Below are 21,535 nucleotides of genomic sequence, written 5' to 3'. Positions count from 1 at the left end.
TCCTCCTTGCAAAAACACAAAATGAAAATGAAATGAGGAGACTTTGTTTTATAATTTATGAGAGAACCCTCATATCTCCCAATAGATGTCTTTTGACATTCCATGAATTTGTTTCAAATTCCCCTACTCCTCACAAAAAATAAGCATGAATGTGCATGCAAAAATATATTTAACAAAAAGATAATGTTTTATATTTAAAATTTTAATTAAGTTATTTCAGCCCTATTTTCTTAGGTTCTATTTTTTTGGTCTTATTTTTTCAGGTCCTATTATTTCGGCATCCATTTGACTTAATATTATTTTGGCTAGCTATTATTTCAAAAATTTTATTTTATTTTATAATTCAATAATGATAAAATATATACTAAATATATGATTTATCTACTTTAAATAAATCATTAACTTTAATAAAATATAAATTGTATTGATATGGTGGCATTCTCATCCAAATTAATGATAGAATTATGCTTTGAAACATGAAAACATAAATATTTAGAAACATGCAAATGTAAAACTATTGTGAAACATTCAAATCTAAAACATGCAAACCAAAACTATTTTGAAATATGCAAATTTAAAAATAATATGAAACATGCAAATATAAAACTAATTTGAAACATGCACTTTTAAAATATGTAAATGAAAATTATTATAAAATATATAAATCAAATAGATTTTGAATACAAATCTAAATCTAAATCAAACATGCAAGACTAAACTATTAAATGCAAGCCTAAACTATTGAATATAAGCTTAAATAGTTATGAATAGAATTCTAAATCTAAATGAAATTAATTGAAATTGAAATATAAATCAAAGTAGAATATTATAACTAATTTTCAATTTCAATTTACATCTACATCTAAATATAAATGAAAATATAAATAAAAAATAGAAATCTCACCTGCAAAAATGTTACTCCAAAACTTCAATCTACTCCTATTCAAAAACTCCAATCTAATCCTCCAATAACCTCCACCTCTTCCTTCATGCAAAAACATAAAATGAAAATGAAATGAGGAGCCTTAGTTTTATAACTTCTAAGAGGCTCCTCATATCCCCCAACAGACGTCTCTTCACATTCCACGAATTTGTTTCAAATTCCCCCACTCCCCGCAAAAAATAAGCATGAATGTGCATGCAAAATTATATTTAACAAAAAAAAATCATATTGAAATTATTTTGCCTCTATTTTTTTGGGCCCTACTTTTTCGGGCCCTGTTATTTTGGGACTATAATTTTGGCTTCCATTTGGCTTTCTATTATTTTGACCAGCTATTATTTCAGAAATTCTTTTTTAATATTTAATTTGGAAGTTTGTAACCGCTCCCAATTCTTTTTTATTGACGAAATTTTATTTTTGGCATATTCTCGTATTGGGTATTTGTGCTGTGATTGTATAGAATGCCTTTCGACGTAATTAATATATGTGCAATCTACTATTAGTACATGTTTTCTCATTTTAAGAACTTTTAAAAAGGTAATAAAGAAGAATCTATGACTTAAATCCAAAATAAATTTTAAAACATACATGCACATTCCAATTTTATTTTATTATTATTATTATTTAATAGATATAAAAAGTATAAAATAGAAAGAGAAGATTATTAAAGAACCTTCCAGAAATCTCGCTCGAGGCGGCAATCATAAAGATTGTTTACTGAACAATGACGATAGCAGGGGTCGAACAAAGGGGATGCAAAAGGATCAATTCTGGTAAATTGTCAGATAAATATAGAGCAGAATTCCTACAAAAATATTCTAAAAATACTAGGTGGCGTGACCCGGGCTTTGTTTCTCTAAATTTGTAACGGATCAATGAAGACGGCGAACCAGATCTAGCGGTGTTCTTTTTGCAGCTTTTTCAGTGCTAATAATGACTATACTCATCCCGTCCTCCTTTTCGTTGGCGATTCTAAACAGCCGACACCTATCCATGTTACACTGAATTTAATTGAGAATGGCCGAAAAAAATAGCAGAGATGGGAGGAAGGGATGTTTTGTTTCTGCGGAAAAAGAGCCCTTATTTCCTCGGCTTCATGTAAATTCAACTGGAGAGAAGAAAGGCGGGCCCAGAGCTCCCCCGCGTAACAAAATGGCTTTGTACGAAAAACTTTCAGTCCCCTCTCACCACTTTCAGCTACCATCGACGCCCTCTGCTACCCAGGTGCCCTTTTCCACATGCTCTGCTTCTTTCCAAACATAATATTTTATTGTATTTTTAACGATTGCTTCGATAAAATCGTGTCAAATTGCACACAATTTTCAGCCTCTCTCTCTTGTTTTTAGATTCACTGTCTGATCCGAAATGCTATTTTTAAAATCTCTGCACAGTTTTATCCAAAAGTCATTACAAATACATCAATATGGATTTTTTTAAACAAGTATCTCTAACATATGGAACGGAGTATGTGCAGCACAATTGTCTCAATTCAGGCGTCTCTTTTCCTCCTTTTTCTAAGTTTTTTATATCGGTGGTAAGGTTCATAGATTTAAGTTCTTTACGGGCATCAAATAACTGCAGTGTCCTGTCATCCTAAGTGCAAGTCTCAAAATAGAGAATCCCACTATTACAGTCCAAAGCTGTACAGCCGTTCCTCGGAAAAACTTTTAAGATAATGGGTATTTAACATCATTTTTTTTGGCGTGCACTCTTCGGGTCAAAGGGATCATCAGTCTAGCAAGCCTCTGTACCCCTTCCAAAACCTGTTTTGCCTCGTGCTCTCCCCATTTGACGCCCTTTCACTTTAACAGGACCAACTTTTGAGTTGCTTTCCTCTTTCTTTTTTTAATCTGAAATTATGTTAAGGTTTTACTTTGCTACAATAGCCGAATGCATGTCAAATGAACTATGGATGAATGGGTGCACTGAGCACAGAGACGGAAGGTAAATATGAAAGATCAGTGTACTTTGGATGGAAAACTCTTATATTCGATTGCAAAATTGAAAGAAACATTTATGGGCCACCTTTATCTGAAATATGACACCAACATCTTCGCTGCAAGCTCTGCCAAAAACTACATAAATATAGTCCAGTTTCTGAGAAACCAATGCAAACAAATGACAAGCATCTCTTATACATAACGCTGACTTCAGACAAACTGATTTTTGCAAGGTTTGAGGACTGATGCAAGGCATCCCATCATGAATTTGTGTCCCGGAACAAATCTGATCTGCAAGATAAAAAATCATAAGTCTACAAATAGAACCTTCATGCCATTTCTCAATCAATTTGAACTTGATGTCTTCTAACATTTCAGAGTTCACAAACCATCAGATAATCTAGTCAGTACCATCTGACAGAAGCTGCCATTTTGATATCAGTTGACTTTTTGAAGCCACAATTGCTGGTCATATTGTGCACAATGAGATCTTTATGTGTGGGATTGTATGAGAACTTGCGCAATGCTTGTGCTGAACTCTATGCAAGGGAAAATTGCAAATAGATTGAGATGCATTCGAACAGATACATGCCAAAACCACAGGGTCTATGCATGGTAATGCAATGATGTTCCTTAAAATAAAGGATGTGTGGGACTTTCAGAACTACGCAAGACAAAATAAAACAAAGCATGGGAATAATTACACAAACTAATAGCAACCATTACACAAATAAATAGCATGTGCACAAGCTAGGTTTGCATGAAGAAAGCTACCACAACAAAGGAAAATGTTTTTGCATGATAAAGATTGTGCAAATCTCAAGGATGCTATTGCATTAAACAAAACCTTGGGTAAAAATATTGTGAAGATGGTGTTCAATTTAGAACTGCATTTACAATTGATTCAGCCACCCAAGTTGACTTACTTTATCTTCAGAAATCCATGTGTCTGCTTAGGTCCATTGCCTTTCAAGTGAAGTTATTCCTTATACTCAGTTTGCTAGATCTTCTTACTTATGTGCATATCCAAGATTTGTGCAATTTCTTCTCGCTGTTTTTGCAATATCTTCCTTCTTCAATTGTTATTTCCTTTAGTTACACAACATTTAACTTCTCATGTGATTTGAAAGAATAGAAATTAGATACATTTGACATTGGTGAGTAGCAAACTCTTTCAGTAGCTCAATCCCATATGAATTCATAAAAAATGATGCAGCATGTGGCATGGAGTTCGGACCTATGGTTTCAGGCTGTAAATTTTTGTAGTCCCACTAGGGATTTGCTGCATCCTCATGTGTGCCAGTTCATCTCTCCTAGAGTAAGTCTTCTCCCTTAGACACTTATATACATGGTATTTACAATTAGCATTACTTCTTGAATAGGGCTTGAACCTTGTTCATGTGTTGCTTAAGTCTTTCCCCTTTGTGCTTATACCCTCAAAAGATTTGTGACAGCTTGTGTGGATGTTCCATACACCACTTGAAGTTTTGTCTTCCATGATTATATATTTCTTTAGTATGAAAAATACAATTGTATCAATAAAAAGACCCACAATGCTGGATTCTCTGTTATCAAACATTTGGGTAGATTGCTAGTGGGTGATGATGGAGCATCCACTAGAGCCACAGTGGGTGAGGATGGATGGATGAACCATAAAAAGAAAAAGAAAAACAAGAAGGTAGATGTGGGCAGTGACACAAAGTTCAGCCCCCAAAAACAATTTTCTCTTAAGAATTGTGTTTTGGAAAATGATATTGATATTCTTCTCCTCTAGGATGTAAAGATGACTCCTCTTTTAGCACCCTTGTGAGGGTTTTGTGGTTGTGGATCGTGGTCACAATTTTGGGTAACTAAAGCCAGTGTCACCTTTCGCGGTATTGTTGCCATGTGGAATCTGTAAAAGGTTGAAGGGGCTTTGACCTCTTCTAACCATAATGTTTTGGTTACCAGGTTTAGTTTTGAAGGTATGGCTTGGCTCATGATTAATGTATATGCACCCAACTTACGCAGTGGTAGAAAAAAGGTTTGGAATGAGATTGCATCCCTTATGCAACAATCCATCACCTCATACTAGTTCCTTGCGGGGTGCCCCTTAGAAAAGATGTGTGGCTCTGAAGATTATATAGAGAGTATGACTAACTTATCAGAATTCATTAATGAAACAAGCTTGGTTGATACTGATCTTACAGGACATTTGGTTGCCTGGTTTAGCCAAAGGAAAGATTTGGACTGCATTAGGTGAGAGTTGATAGATTCCTCTACTCTTCCAACTAGGATATAGGATTTAATTCCTTTTTGATTGCTCTTCCCTAAATAGTGTGTGATCATAATCCAGCCTTACTAGACCAGAAAAATAGGTTGCACAAGAGACATAGTCCCTTTCGATATGAGATCATCTGGGGCAACCTTAATTTCCATTCTTGTGTCAAAGCATGGTGGGACCCATTAGTCATAGGAGCCCCTATGTTTTACACAATTTAAAAATGAAATATTATAAGAAAAAATGTGAAGGGATGGAACAAGCTCACATTTGGGAACATTTTTTAATAGAAAAAGAAACTAGCATAAAGTTGGCTTCTATGTTGGAGCAAATGGTTAGAGGTGATCTTTCAGTAGCAACACATGCAAAAGAGGAGGCTCTAAGGGCTGATTGGAAAAAGCATCTTGCAAAGGAAGGAAATATTTTGGAAACAAAGGTCTAGAGTCCAATGGTTGAGAGAAAGGGATAGAAACTCAACCTACTTTCACTGCTCAACTTGCACTCATAAAAAATTAACACTATCTTTAGCCTTAGAGATGAACATGATGGGGTAGGCTTTAACATGGTAGGCAAAATATGTTTAAAATATATTTAACTATATTTAAAATGATTTCTTGCCGCTATTTTATTGAAATCTAATTGTTGTAGGCTTTGTCCATCAAACCCAAGAAAGGGACATTAAAACTTTGACGCTTTGACACGAGCCTATATCTTTCTTTCTTTGGTTAGAGTGGGGGTGAGAGCATGTCAACCTATGAAATCTTGACAACATCTAGCTATCAAACTTTTGGCCATCAAGCCATCATTGAACTACTCGTGATGGAAAGAGGTGTGAGACACTTTAAAACTTCAATATGGCAATGAGATCAAGATGTCAAATTGCTCGGGAATGATGACATCACCAAATGGTGTGACCTTGTTGCTATCATTGGAGTTCCAGGCAATCACTTACCTTCATGCCCATTGGACCTAGGAAATGGACATTAAAAATTTGACGCTTTGACATGAGCCTTTATGTTTGTTGGTTAGGTTAGGGATGAGAGTATGTCCGTCTATGACATCTTGACAACATTTAGCAATAGAACATAAGCCCTTTACACCATCATTGAACTACTTGTGATGGAGAGGGATAGGAGACACTTTGAAACTCCAACATGGCAATGACATCAACACATTAGATTGCTTGGGATGGATGTCATCAACAAATAGTGATGACATCGGTATGGTGTCGGATAGGAAAGGGGTGACATTGCTCTTTTGGAGATGGATGGAAAGGGATGTCAGAAAGGGAACAACCAAAAAGTTTGAAAAGTGTAGAGAAATTTTGGAATGGGTTGAGGAAAATGTTATGGAATCAAACTTTCATGGAAGGCACGGCCAAGATGACTAGTATGACAAAGATGAAGGGTTGGTGAAGTTTGACAAGCTGATGATCGTAGCATTAGGGGAATTAATACCAAAGGATTGATGGATGGAGAAGTCTGAAAGTTTGACAAATAAAACTTTAGGCTTGTGAAGACTTTTGGGCATGGGGGGTTTGGGATTACAAGGAACTACAAGAGGTAAGAGGAACAATCACAGCAGGAAGAAATAACTTTTGAATTTCAGGGGCTGGGAAAATAAAGAAACAGTAAGAGGGGATGCAAATCTTTGGGAGACCAAGAGATTGGCACTTACACTCTATTAAACTTTAGACTTTGAGGATCAAGATGTGAATTGATTGGATGAAAGCAATAGTTACCTTGACAATCCAACAAATTGATAAATAAAAGACTTGGGTAATATTCACAAGGCTTTTGGATGGGGTTTCAGGAGTAACAGAAAAGTTATGAAAGGATGGACAACCCCCAAATTTCGACACATTGATAAAGCAATATGTAGCATATTTTTGACGGATTGCAGCGAGGAGTCAGAATTGGAAAGGAGGGTATGCAGGCTTGAGCAACCTCAAAACCTCAACACTTCGCCAACTTTCACACTTCGCCGTTTTTTGGTTTTTCCAACCTGGGCAATTGACTGAAACAAACAAGGGGAAATCAATGCAACAATCAAGGGTGCAAAATAATGCAAGATGGCCCATTTAGATTTTCTCAGATCATTTATAAATTATGAACTTGGGCTAATCAAAAGAAAAATGCAGACCTGTAGAGTAGAAGGGCAAAACGAGATAGCAAAATGAAGTGTCAACAGGCTGTAAGATAGTTTTTTTAGGTCACTTGTCTTTTTGATTTCTTGTTGGTTCAATTCTTGGATATTTTGTATTTCTTTTATTGGCAAATGTAACAATTAAAATGATTTATTACCTATTTAAATTCATTGGATGAAATTATTTTACATGGATTTGAGTGCATGCACATTCATGGTTGTTTAATGAAACTATATTTCTTTTATATGTATCATTTTTTAAAGTCTTGCACTCGGCTTACATAACATTATGTGTTTACTAAGGGATGTGAATTATGATATATCTGGCCCATGGCTGGATGCATGAGTAAAAAATGATTGTTGAGGCTCTGTTAAGCAAGTTCATGTTCTTCTCAACTCTTCTTCCTTCTCTACTTTTATAAATGAATAGTTTAGATTTATGTTAGAATTAAAACCAGCCTCTTTTCTTTTTTATTTCAGTGTGACTTTCTCACACTTTTTCTTAGTTCTAATCACAATGTTAGAATTACCTAGAAGGTTATAATATAAATCTTGAGTTTTTTTATGATAGAATTTCAATGTTCAAATCAATAAAATGAGATTCTAAATTTCCTGTAATGAATTGTTTTTATTGATTAATGTTCAGTGAAATTTACGTTGGATTTTTGTCAATCAAATGTAATTATCTTCGATTTAAGGAAATTTATCTTTGAGAATACAGGAGCTCCTTTGCCCTGGAGAAATGTTTCTACAGCTCTAGATAGAGATGAGAGAGAACTGATTTGGCTGCATTAAGGTTAGTCCCGTCCAGACTAGAAAACCCCAATTGGTGAAGCTCGCTCCTTATTTTAAAGACCAAAAGACCAAGAAATTCATTTCAGAGTCACCTTGCATATTCAGAATCACATGTTTTGCTATTTCTATTATTTAACCACCATTATGGTACCTGAGCCTTGGGGGAATGTTAAAAAAATTCTTTCAAGAAGAGTATGATTATCTTTATCACTTTTATTGTTGGTGTGCCAAAAGATGCTTCCAAAAGATGCTTCAACAAGTTGTTTAGGACCTTGGAGGCCAGATAATATCACTATATAGAAGTGCGGGCCAAGGCTAAGCAGTCTTAACGAAACAATAAAAGAGTTAGAAAATTCAAAGGATTGAAGATCCTTACAAAGAGCTAAACTATACAATTCTATTATTGGTGGTGGAGTAGAACGTGCCACATGCACTCACAAGAAACTTGTATTGGTATTGTTATATAACTCTCTAGATAGTCTTCAAATACTTTCAATTAATTATGATTCTTCTCCATTCATAGCCTCCTCACTTGGGCTTCAAGCCAATCAGTTAGAATCATTTTGTTAATTGATATGCATAAGGTATTTGTTTGACCATGATAGGCTATGGTTTGCTGAAGAGTTGGAAGTTTAACTGTAATTGTGCCATAGGGATACCATACCTTATCCATATCCAGCAGTGAAATCCTGATACAAAATGGGTGGTAATTATGAAACCAAGTAGAGTCTTCAATCGTATCTTCTCCTTTTGGTCTTATAATATGCTTATATGCATTTTTTATCTGTTGTTGCAAGCTGGCAGCCATCAATTTTTCTTTGCATTGAGATACTTTAGCTGGTGGATCATATTGTTTAGGAGATTGATGTTAGACACGAGTTTGAGAGGTTTCTTATTCCAGTTCAAAACTACACAAGGTTGCCATTTATCACTACTTTTCCTTTTTCATCTTACTTTTTATCTCCCACTTTAAAGCATTATGCCCCACAAAATATTTCCCCCACTTTAAAGCACCATCCCCCATAAAATATCTTTGGAAGGGGCTATGTTGAACTCTTTTTGGAGAAACACTTCCATTTGACACCATTTGATCGAATGATAGATCAATGATGGAGGGAACTGTGAGAGGTTTCAGGTTTCTATTTTGTACTCCAACTATCCATTGGATGTCAGGGCTTCACTGCTTCATTTTTTAAGTTTGGTAAAATGCACACTATCTTCTGGTCTTACCAGCGATTGGATTGAATAAAATCAATAGCAGGCACACAACTAAGGTTTTTTTTTATGGGAAAAGGGAAAGTCTACCATTATCTGAAACTTGAAGGCAATGCTTTAGAGAATATGACATGAAAGCTTTGTCTCGTCACCAATTCCCTTACCACTACAGAAGCTACCATTGATGATTGCTTATAAGGTTAAGAAAGTGGTGGCTTTGGTATCACCATTACAAGCTCCATTGTAAACCTGTTATTTTGTTGATAAATTTAAGAGAAGACACTCTAGATTGCAAAAAAGCAAGACTTTGAATCTGGACTTACAGAAATTGGGAACAAAAGAACTGAATTTGCAAACACTGCAAATGATTGTTTTTCTTTACTTTTAAGTCTAGATGGTTGCAAAAATGAAAATTTTGAATCTGAACCGTTGGGATATGATAGCATCGGTCAGATACTGATTATGGCAACTGTACATGCATTTATCTTGCCATTAATGTCACAAGTGATTATCCTTCTGATTATCTGAAAGTTGAAACTATTATATCAAACTGAGTATGCAAATCTGTACATTCAGATTATACCTCTATTGGAGATTGCACAATACTTCCTTGCAAAATATCAATCATGTATCGTATCGAGTTTATGATCCATCATCCTATGTAAATTGGAGGTCATGTTTATATAGTAAACAGGCCCAATTAGGAACTATTAGAGTGTTAATTATGTGACTTCATGCCACTTCACCAAGAGACACGTAATCAACAGTCGAGTCTGCTCATTATGTGGCTCTTAGTACAAATACTTATGTCAATTGAAACCAAGAGGCAATGCATCAAAATTAATCTAAGTCGCCGGTTTAAATTGCGGTATGGATGTGCGTTCGAGATTGAAATTCGTCCAAATATTTTTTGGGTTGGGTTCGGATTCGTTTTGGGTTCGTGTGTACCAAAACATATGTTTAAAAAAAAAAAGTGTCCGTATATATGCAACAACAAATAAGTCCATACACCACTTTGCTAATAGTAAAGCAACATAGAAAAATACACAATCATATCTATGCTTCAATATAATAGGATATTAATTGCATCATTTAGCCATACATTCGACATCATACACTTGCTTGGTCACAAGCATGGGACATAGTTCCATATCAAGGGACAGTTTGAGAATGAAAAGAATCATCCAAAGATAAGTGCACTCATCTGATTTTTTTTTTACATTGGTTAGAAGATTTCTAACCAAACTGGATCAAAAGTTGAGATTAAGATTTCAAGCCCTGGATTCAAAGAAGAATATATCATAGTTTTTTTAACAGAAATTCCTCTATATTCATCAAATACGACTTCACCAATTGTCTATTTGGATTTCCTCTGTAAGCAAGTTTTCATTTTCTCTCACAAATGCATAAATGACATATAAACCATCTTTTTTGGCCTTTTTAGTGGTCACTTTTAGGGTTGGGAGGATCAAATAAACAAAATTAGTATTAAAAAAATGCTTAAAAAAAGTAAAAGCAATTTGTTTTCAGACCAAATTCAGCTTGGGTTCAGCTGCTGTGCAGCAAATTCTTCAAAATTCGCCCCAAATTCTGCCCAGATTCCTCTGACAGAATTTGCAGCAAATCTGTGGCTCTGTAGGTGAAGTTGGGGAGAATTCGACAAGGATCAAACTTTGGACAGAATTGAACCAGACTTTGAGGGTTGCTGGAGAGAATCTGGTAACTTAGAAATTAATAACTGCTCCGCCTTATTTGGAATTCTCAGATAATATTTTGATATAATAGCATTTATTAATATCGAATCTACGTTACATACATTCAGACAGTCACATTTGCAGCAGTCACATTTGCGCATGAACTTCAGAAAGTTGAAGAAAAAAACTGAATTCGCAAACACTGCAAACGATTGTTTTTCTTTAATTTTAGAAGACTGGATACAATGAACAATTGAATTAATTAAAAATTGAAAAGAAATAAAACTGTAGTAATTCTAGAATATGAATTTCCGATGATACAAAAAGGACGAAAAAAATTCTTCAAGAGGAATGGGTTCTAACCCAGGCCAAGAGAAGTCTCCAAGCAGTATGGTCACTGCAGCTAGCAAGATAGTTTCCAATAAATGTAGTGGTGCTGGAATATTGATTCCAGATGGTAAAGGGTATAAAACTTTCTTGAAGAGGAATATGGGTGCTAACCCAGGCCAAGAAAAGTCTTCAAGCAGTTTGGTAACTGTAGTCCGTAGCTGACCAATATAGTTTTCATCAGAGTTGGAAAGCTCGCCAAAGCCAAAAACTCGCCAAGGAAGTAAATAGAATTCGGGAAAACTCGGCCAGTTTTCAGCAAAAACTCGGGAACTTAAAAAATTGCTTAAATTTAAGTAGAAATGCATTTTTCTTGCAAAATTCAACGAGAAGATGCATCCAATGAGTCAATAAATGTGAACTCAAAAGAAACAAGCATAGTCTAGATATATTTAAAGTTCCAGGGTTGCACAGGGGTGGGGGTGCTTGGGTACTTGGGGTACGGGTACGGCAATTTTTTAAAATAGGGGACGTGATTACTTGGTTACATCAATTTTTTCAATATAATTTAGTATTGATAGAAAATTGGACTATTTGAGTCATGACAATAGTTTTGCACAACATCAATAGTTATAAAGTTTGCAGATGTAATGTATTGTTTTTCAGTTTCAGATTAGCAGTATGCTTGTAATAATAATATATGCTAACATTTAGATGTGCAACAGAGAAGGCAGACTTTAAACATGAACAAGAAGCTCATAAATCATATAACAATGACATATTGTTAATGATAGATTTCTAACTTGTTGGTTAACAGTTTGTTCCTCTTGCTAACTTGGCTTTACCTTGACTCTAGACGCCCAAAATGTGAGGAAACAAAAGGATGCCACCAAAAAATGGGTCAGTGTATGTGTTATGTCACTGCCCTTTGAATTATAAGGTACAATTCCCTTATATGTAAGATATGAAATGAATTGTGTCTTTAATAGATCATTGGGATGGGGGTATGCTCTTAACTTGAGAGCAAAAGAGGATAAACTAGATTGTTTGCAAACACAAACAACCTAGGCAGGGTATGATTTGGGTAACCTATGAGAGCCAGTGGAATAGCTATCACAAACCACCTTAAAGCTCTCTAACATTTACACCTACTTCTAAATATAGATTAGTCCTACTGAAATGCAATCTAGGGAGGGAGCAAAGATGCACATGAAAGATGAAATGGAATCACCTAGACTAATAACCCTTTACCATAATGGAATCTGACAAGGAATTAACATCTGCAAATACATTTGTCCTACAATCCCACAGAAACTACTCTGAAATGCAAGGTTAGCTCAGTTGAAGGAGACAATGAAATGAACCTAGGCATGCTAGTCCTAAATGGAATCCAAACATCACATTACCTAACTACAAACATCATACAAATCTTTCATTCCATCTAACTCTTCAATTCTGACATAACCTTTGGAAATGTAGGGGGAAGAGTTGGATAGAATTGTCGATCCTTTTCATTAACTTGGAAAATTATATATATATATCCCTTTAGGGTTCTTGGCTAGTTACAATCCAATTATTATATGATCAGATCATGTAAATCATTCAGTAGATCATCAATCAGCCGTTATGATCAAATACCACAAAGAATGAAGAAGGAAATAAGGTAGAACTGATGAAATTCCCGTTTGTAGAGGTTTCCAATCATTTGTGTAACACTCCAAGGGTTAGGTTTTGGTCTTCAAACATTCTCATGGAAACGTGGCCTCTCCTCCAACTTCTGCAAGCTCTGGATCATCAGAAATCCTCCTTGAAACGATTGATATTGCTCTCTGGATTTGTAAGTCACCTTGTGTAATGGTCCTTACTATTAACCAACAGAAGTAAACTAAAACAGAACTATGCCATTGTAATAACTTCGTCACCTAAGATGGTTATGCCAATTGTAATGCTAATTTGAAAACACCAATAATATTCAGAAATAAAAAAAACTTATCGTTATTGGCATAAATTGATCTGTTACAGGCTCAGGTATCAATAACAAGCTTTTACAATATTTGTAGCCATTTGAAAAAAAATAGCAATGCCTGGTATAATTAATTGATTCTAATGAATTTATTATTAAGAACTTGGATTTATTTATGCCCTCGGCATGGATTTCTTAGGATGGCGCTCTTTCCTTGTTTAACTGTGATTCCGTTGCTGAAAACAGATGGAGTCGAATCTGTTTCGGCCCGCCTACATTAATCCAGCTGGGACGTCACTACTGTGCCATTGAAGTTACATTTCCCTGTGCGTGCCCTTGACCTGACTGTTATCATTGCAAAAGATTAATATTCGTTGCCATTTTGAACAGTGCTGGAATCAATATTCAAATCGCGCGGCAGTTTTATTCCCCCGTCTTGGTCTGAATCTTGCTTCTAATCCTTCGCAATACAGATTCCGGCAAAGCTCGAGCGCCCAATATAGTTACCACCGCCAACAATGTGTGAAATCGTAGTTGAAGATAATGGATTTTCAGACTGGGTTGCGAATGGAAATTTGAAATAGCCGTCGGTTCATTCAATGAAGTGCTCAATCTTGTGTAGCAGACCTTCCAATCTTGGTGCGGAAATTCGCAACAACTCCAGGCTCGCGATTTTTATTAAATAATCCTCAAGACTCTTCAACCGTGATGAGATGGTTCACAATGTGTTCGCTGATGCTCGTAAAAGCTCCATAATTGTTGTCTATGAAAAACGTGGCTTCAGGAGAGGTTAGCCTGTGAAAATTATCCTTGTAAAATTTCGAAAACTGCTGTAAACCCTGTATTTGATAGTGCCCCTCTGGATGTAGCAAATTGCCTCGCCTTCCTTGCCAGTTTCAGACCCTTGAAAAGAAACGATTCTTTAATTCATCCACCATGAAATGGTTGAATACCATCTCCAATGAGAAACCCTTCAGAAGATATCTCACTCTCTCAGTTATGCAGATCCAAGGGAGTTTTCATTCCCAAAGACCTATCGGAAATTTGCAGACCGAAGACCACAAATTGCTCCAATATGATAAGTAGTAGAATCCACAAAATCGCTTGTCTCAAATGGGTGCCCCCTGCCCTCTATTTATTTACTTTTTGAGAAGTCGCTGGAAGCTTCTAGAACAACTTATTATAATAACTTATTATAATGTATTTTATTATTAATTAACTTTATTAAATAAATAACTTTAGAAAGTTTAAAGTACAATCTCAATTCGACATTAAAACAAGTAGGCCCCACCTACTGGATTATAACTTTCCGAGAGCAAGAATGTAATCATCTGGCAACAAAATGACTCTCTCTCCAAAATCATTTGCCTATGAGAGTCAATGATAGGCAAATCCCTGGTAGAAGTTATGTCGCTAGAAAGGGGACATGACAGTCCGCCCTTCCTGAAATTGCTTGTCCTCAAGCAATCTTAAAGCTGGATGCTGCAAAATTGTTTCATTTTCTCAAGTGGCATCTTCAACTGGTAGATCCTTCCATTTAACCAAATATTCTCTGATTACCCTTCTGCGGAGCTGTTTTTCCCTGCTTTCCAAAATAAATTCTGGCACTAAGATCAATTTCCCTTCATCATCCAAGGGAGGTAATACTGCAGAAGGTACCACATTTTGTCCCAATGCCTTTTTGAGGCGTGACACATGGAACACATTATACACTTTGCTATCTGCTGGAAGCTCAAGCTCATAAGCCAATTCCCCTATTTGTCTAGTGATCCTGAAAGGTCCATAATATCTAGGCTTAAGCTTTTCTGACCCACTTCTCTTAAGAGTAGATTGCCGAAATGGCTGAAGCATGAGATAGACCATGTCACCAACGTCAAAGCTTCTCTCTGTCCTCTTTTGATCTGCATATTGCTTATACTGATTTTGTGTCCTGGCTATGTTATCTTGGAGAGCATTAATAATGTCCTTACTTTCTTGAATCAATTCCCTGGCGTGTGGAACCCGAACATCACCCATTAACAAGTCAATAAAACTCGGTGCATCATACCCATATAATGCTCGGAAAGGTGTCATCTGAATAGACATGTGAAAAGTGGTGTTATAGCAATACTCACACAAATAAATCCATCTCACCCATGCCTTCTGCTGATCAGCCACGTAATTTCTCAAGTAGCCTTCTACCCACTTGTTCACTATTTCCGTCTGACCATCAGTCTGCGGGTGATAACTAGTACTGGGTGTGAGCTCAGTGCCACATAATCGGAACACCTCCCGCCAAAAATGACTCAAGAATCTACTATCTCTGTCACTGACAACACTGCGGGGTATCCCATGTAATCTGAGAAGCTCTCTGAAGAATACCTCAGCTACCTGTACTGCTGTATAAGTCGTGGTGATGGGAAAGAAGTGAGTATATTTCGTTAGTCTATCCACCACTACATAAATGCAATCGCATCCATGAGCCTTGGGCAACCCTGTAATGAAATCCATGGATATGTATTCCCACTTTTGTCTAGGGATGGGAATTGGCTGTAGGAGTCCTGCTGGGAAGGTGTGCTCTTGTTTATTCTGTTGACAAATAGGACACGCACGAACATACCGCAATACATCCTTCTTGAGTCCTTTCCATGTAAACCGTTCTCGGACCTGTCTATATGTTTTAAAATACTCGGGATGACCAGCTATGGGTGAATCATGAAGAGCCCGCATAATAGACCGTTTCACCTTCGATCCTGGGACTAAAAAGATCCTGCTCTTATAAATGATCAAGTCATCCACTAATGAATACCTGGTGTCAGCAATTGTCCCATCAACTATCCCAGATGCCCAAGAGTCTCTAGCGTATTTTGCAACAATCAAATGCTTCCAATCTTCAGAGATCTCAATCATCGCACTAAGGTGTGGCCTGCATGACAAGGTGTCTGCTACAACATTCTGAGTGCCCTTAACGTATGATATATCAAAATTGTATGCCTGCAGCTTACTCACCCATTTTTGCTGTCTATCATTGAGATCTCTCTGTCCAAGGAAATGTCTCAAACTGTTGTGGTCAGTTTTTATACAAAACTTACCTCCTATTAGATACTGCTTGAATTTAGCTAATGCGTGCATGATAGCTAACATCTCCTTATCGTAGATGCTGAATGATCTTTTTGGCCCACGGAGTTTCCTGCTCTCATATGCAATAGGGTGTTTGTCCTGCATTAAAACAACCCCAATACCATCTCCTGAGGCGTCACACTGAAGTTCAAATGGCTTTGAGAAATCGGGCAATGCTAATACCGGGCATGAAGTCATGATCTCCTTAGATCTATCAAAACAAGCCTGTGCCTTTGCTGTCCAAACAAAAGCTCCTTTTTTGAGCAAATCTGTCATAGGAGCCGCGTGTCGTGAATATCTGCAAACAAATCTGCGATAGAAGCCACATAAACCAAGGAATCCTCTCAGTTGGGTTAGGTTCTCAGGAATTGGCCATTCCACAATAGCACGAATCTTATCAGGATCCATCCGTACTCCTTCTCTACTGGTAATATGACCTAAGTACAATAATTCGGTCATACCCAAATCACATTTGGATTCTTTGGCATACAAGAACTCTGCCTGCAAGGTCTTCAGTACTGTCTCTAAATGCTCCATATGCTCATGCCATGTTTGACTGTATACCAAGATATCATCAAAGAAAACCAATACAAACTTCCTCAGCTGATGATGGAAGACCTTATTCATGGTGGATTGGAAAGTAGCTGGTGCATTGGTTAACCCGAATGGCATCACTACAAACTCAAAGTGTCCACAATGACATCTGAAGGCAGTCTTCTCTATGTCTTGTTCTCTGACTCTAATCTGGTGGTACTCGGATCTCAAGTCTATCTTACTAAAGTAGCATGCCCCATGTAGTTCATCTATTAGCTCATCAATCCGTGGAATAGGATATCTATTCTTAATGGTCTTCTTATTCAGCATTCTGTAATCAATGCACATCCGAAGAGAACCATCTTTCTTTTTTACCAAAACTACTGAAGAAGCAAAAGGAGACTTACTAGGTCTAATGTGTCCCATTGCGAGAAGCTCCTTGATGGTTTTTTCTATTTCATCTTTGAGCCTCTTTGGATGCCTGTATGGAGTAATCATAACTGGTTTCGCACCCTCTTCTAATTCGATGATGTGCTCAATCCCTCTATCAGGTGGTGTACCAGGTGGAATATCACTGAATACCTTACCATACTTTTCCCTCAATATCTGGATGTTTGGATGATATTCTGTCTTTTGTTGTTCCTCCTTTGTGGGCATGAGAGTACACGTGGCTGCCCATTCAATATCATTATGCCTCACCAATCTTTCCAATCGCCTGAGAGAAATGGTTCGAATTTCACTATTTCTGATAGCTCTCAACACATGCTGCTTCCCATCTACCTCAAACTTGATCTCCATGTCCTTGAGACGGAAAGTGACTTCACCCAATAAACGTAACCATGTCATACCTAAAATGATATCCAAGTCGCCCATATTGACCACATGGTAATCTGCTTTAAACTAATAATTGTTTAGACGTAAAGGCATGTCTCTAACCATTCTATTACACTTAAAGAGTGTATCCATGAGCAACCTGTACTCGGAGACCCTCAAACTCCTCTGTCTTAATTCCACGACGCTCAACCAGACGTGCATCAATGAAGTTGTGTGTAGCACTTGTATCAACCAATGTGATCACCTTCTGTCCTGCTAGAACACCACGTAATCTAAAAGATCCCTCCTGCTGAATACTAGACAAACGCCCCTGCTGTAAATGTAACTCAATTTCTTCCTTTTGCTCTGAATTTCCTATTTCTTTTTCAGGTTCTGAACTATTGTGGTCATCCTCATTTGCCGTATTGTCAGAATCTGATCCTTCATAATATGCCCACATAACTCTATTGGCCTTTCCCTTAGGTCTCAAAGGACAATCATGGTCCTTGTCATATGGGCCTTTGCAATAAAGACATAGTTTCTTCCTGCGCAAGTCATTTAATGCTTCTGCATCTAGGGGTGTAGTAGATTTTCCTTTGTTTTCAATACTTTTCCCTTTATTTTTATCAAACTTCTTATTGTCTCTGAAAGAAGTAGTACTCCTAGAAGTGAACCTACTAGAAGGTGCTGTCAGCTCCATACTCCGTGCTTTCCTCATGGCCTCCTGAAGTGTTGGTGGATCAAATGCCTTAATCCACCCCTTAAGGGGTTCGGACAATCCTTCTGTGAATAAGATAACCAACCGTTTCTCAGACACATCCTGTACCATAACTGACAACCTTTGAAATTCACTAATATAAACCTCCAAATTGCCTAACTGTCTTAACTGTGCGAGGTCGCGGAAATAAATCTCTGGATCCTTCTTATCAAAACGCTCAACCAATCTATCCACAAAGTCTTGGTAAGATGTCACTTGGTTGTGCTGCAACGTAACCATCCCGTGTGACCGCCAATCATGAGCTGCTTCCTCCAAATGCAAGGTGGCATATCTGATGGCATCTATCTTTGACATAGGCCTCAATGCCAGGAATGTATCCAACTTATGAACCCAAGCCTGTGCTGTCATTTGACCACTACCATCGAAAGATGGTAAAGTGAGTTTGCTAACAGCTCGTTGCAACTCACTATCATGACCTCCTCTAGACCTCCTATTTTGACGGCTACTCCTCATATGCTCTCTCCTTTGGTTCAGATAGCGATCAAAGTTCAATAGTTCACACACATGTGGGGGTAATGCCTGCCATTTGGCAATAACAACTCTGAGATCATCCTGAAAATCATCCGGCAGATCGTCTTCTCCTATCTCCTGAGCCTCCTCCCTTAGGAAAGTGGGACGAGTAGGCCTATTTGTTGTCCATGATTTGCGCCTAGGAGCACCTTGGGAGCCTGCCACACTTCTATTATCATGATCAGGTGTACCTCTGCCTTGTTCCTGAATCCCGGGCTGAACAACTCTTTCCATTATGGTAGTCAAAGCTTGTAGTGACTGGACTATTTCTTGCTGACCGGTAGTCATGATTCTGTAAAACTCTCTGGTTTCATTGTCATCAACTCTGGGAAATCTAGGTGGACTTTGTGACTGTCTTTCACCCATATCTCTGCCCTTAAGTATTGTTCTCCTGCGAGTATAATATCTGGAATATGGTTGCATAAGATGTTCTACCCAACAGGATGGCAGGAATACTGCTCTGATACCACTGTAATGGTCCTTACTATTAACCAACAGAAGTAAACTAAAACTGAACTATGCCATTGTAATAACTTCGTCACCTAAGATGGTTATGCCAATTGTAATGCTAATTTGAAAACACCAATAATATTCAGAAATAAAAAAAACTTATCGTTATTGGCATAAATTGATTTGTTACAGGCTTAGGTATCAATAACAAGCTTTTACAATATTTGTAGCCATTTGAAAAAAAATAGCAATGCCTGGTATAATTAATTGATTCTAATGAATTTATTATTAAGAACCTGGATTTATTTATGCCCTCGGCATGGATTTCTCAGGATGGCGCTCTTTCCTTGTTTAACTGTGATCCCGCTGCTGAAAACAGATGGAGTCGAATCTGTTTCGGCCAGCCTGCATTAATCCAGCTGGGACGTCATTACTGTGCCGTTGAAGTTACATTTCCTTGTGCGTGCCCTTGACCCGACTGTTATCATTGCAGAAGATTAATATTCGTTGCCATTTTGAACAGTGCTGGAATCAATATTCAAATCGCGCGGCAGTTTTATTCCCCCGTCTTGGTTTGAATCTTGCTTCTAATCCTTCGCAATACAGATTCTGGCAAAGCTCAAGCGCCCAAACTGATATAGTTACCACTGCCAACAATGTGTGAAATCGCAGTCGAAGATAATGGATTTTCAGACTGGGTTGCGAATGGAAATTTGAAATAGCCGTTGGTTCATTCAATGAAGCGCTCAATCTTGTGTAGCAGACCTTCCAATCTTGGTGCGGAAATTCGCAACAACTCTAGGCTCGCGATTTTTATTAAATAATCCTCAAGACTCTTCACCCGTGATGAGATGGTTCACAATGTGTTCGCTGATGCTCGTAAAAGCTCCATAATTGTTGTCTATGAAAAACGTGGCTTCAGGAGAGGTCAGCCTACGAAAATTATCCTTGTAAAATTTCAAAAATTGCTGTAAACCCTGTATTTGATAGTGCCCCTCTGGATGTAGCAAATTGCCTCGCCTTCCTTGCCAATTTCAGACCCTTGAAAAGAAACGATTCTTTAATTCATCCACCATGAAATGGCTGAATACCATCTCCAATGAGCAACCCTTCAGAAGATATCTCACTTCCTTAGTTATGCAGATCCAAGGGAGTTTTCGTTCCCAAAGACCTATTGGAAATTTGCAGACCGAAGACCACAAATTGCTCCAATATGATAAGTAGTAGAATCCACAAAATCGCTTGTCTCAAATGGGTGCCCCCTGCCCTCTATTTATTTACTTTTTGAGAAGTCGCTGGAAGCTTCCAGAACAACTTATTATAATAACTTATTATAATGTATTTTATTATTAATTAACTTTATTAAATAAATAGCTTTATAAAGTTAAAAGTACAATCTCAATTCAACATTAAAACAAGTAGGCCCCACCTACTGGATTATAACTTTCCGAGAGCAAGAATGTAATCATCTGGCAACAGAATGACTCTCTCTCCAAAATCATTTGCCTACAAGAGTCAATGATAGGCAAATCCCTGGTAGAAGTTATGTCGCTAGAAAGGAGACATGACACCTTGGCACCAAAACTTGTATTTCATATTCTAACAGTCACAACAAGTTTGAATCTCTGTCGTTGATCTCCTATCAACGATCACGATTTAACTCCTAACTCATTCGATCATCGAACTCTTTATCGCCCAAACATATAGCGGCGTAAGATTTCCTATCGCCATTTGTTGTAACAGAATGTCATTTCGCCGATCTCCGATGATTCATTTCGTCATAGCATACAACGAAAAATTTCATATTTGACTTTCTTTACCCATCGCCAAAACTATCATCGACAACATCATCAGCCATTGCCACAGCCAAATCCATGACATCTTGGTTGCCAATGATCGCCATAAGTTACAGCAAAAAACTTCTTTTATTGCCCGTTGCCATATCGAAAATTAGCTTCTTCGCACAACAATTAACCTAATTGCTATATGCTATAGTGATATTTTACGAATCCATAGCATCCCGATCATCAGTCATCGCCACGTCTTACTACTTAATCCGGCCTCCGATA

General features: G+C 37.3%; 1 protein-coding gene across 3 annotated transcripts in view; it reads left to right on the top strand.

Annotated features, from left to right (window-relative positions):
• The first annotated feature begins 1,675 nt into the window (after positions 1–1,675).
• LOC149567782 (ELF3-like protein 2) overlaps positions 1,676–21,535 on the top strand; it is a 37,566-nt gene continuing 17,706 nt past the window's right edge. For 2 of the 3 annotated variants that reach the window (XM_089821029.1, XM_089821031.1), the window contains exon 1: positions 1,676–2,167. In XM_089821029.1, the coding sequence (XP_089677155.1) occupies positions 1,961–2,167 (207 nt within the window). In that variant the 5' untranslated portion in view covers positions 1,676–1,960. The remainder of the gene's footprint in view (positions 2,168–21,535) is intronic. The other variant, XM_089821030.1, reaches the window with a different exon arrangement.

This window comes from Cupressus sempervirens, chromosome 3, assembly GCF_028749045.1.
Source record: "Cupressus sempervirens isolate cs-2001-9-10 chromosome 3, ASM2874904v1, whole genome shotgun sequence".
In the NCBI taxonomy this organism is placed as follows: domain Eukaryota; kingdom Viridiplantae; phylum Streptophyta; class Pinopsida; order Cupressales; family Cupressaceae; genus Cupressus; species Cupressus sempervirens.
The sequence above is the reverse complement of the archived record's forward strand: the minus strand, read 5'-3'. Positions and strand labels throughout refer to the sequence as shown.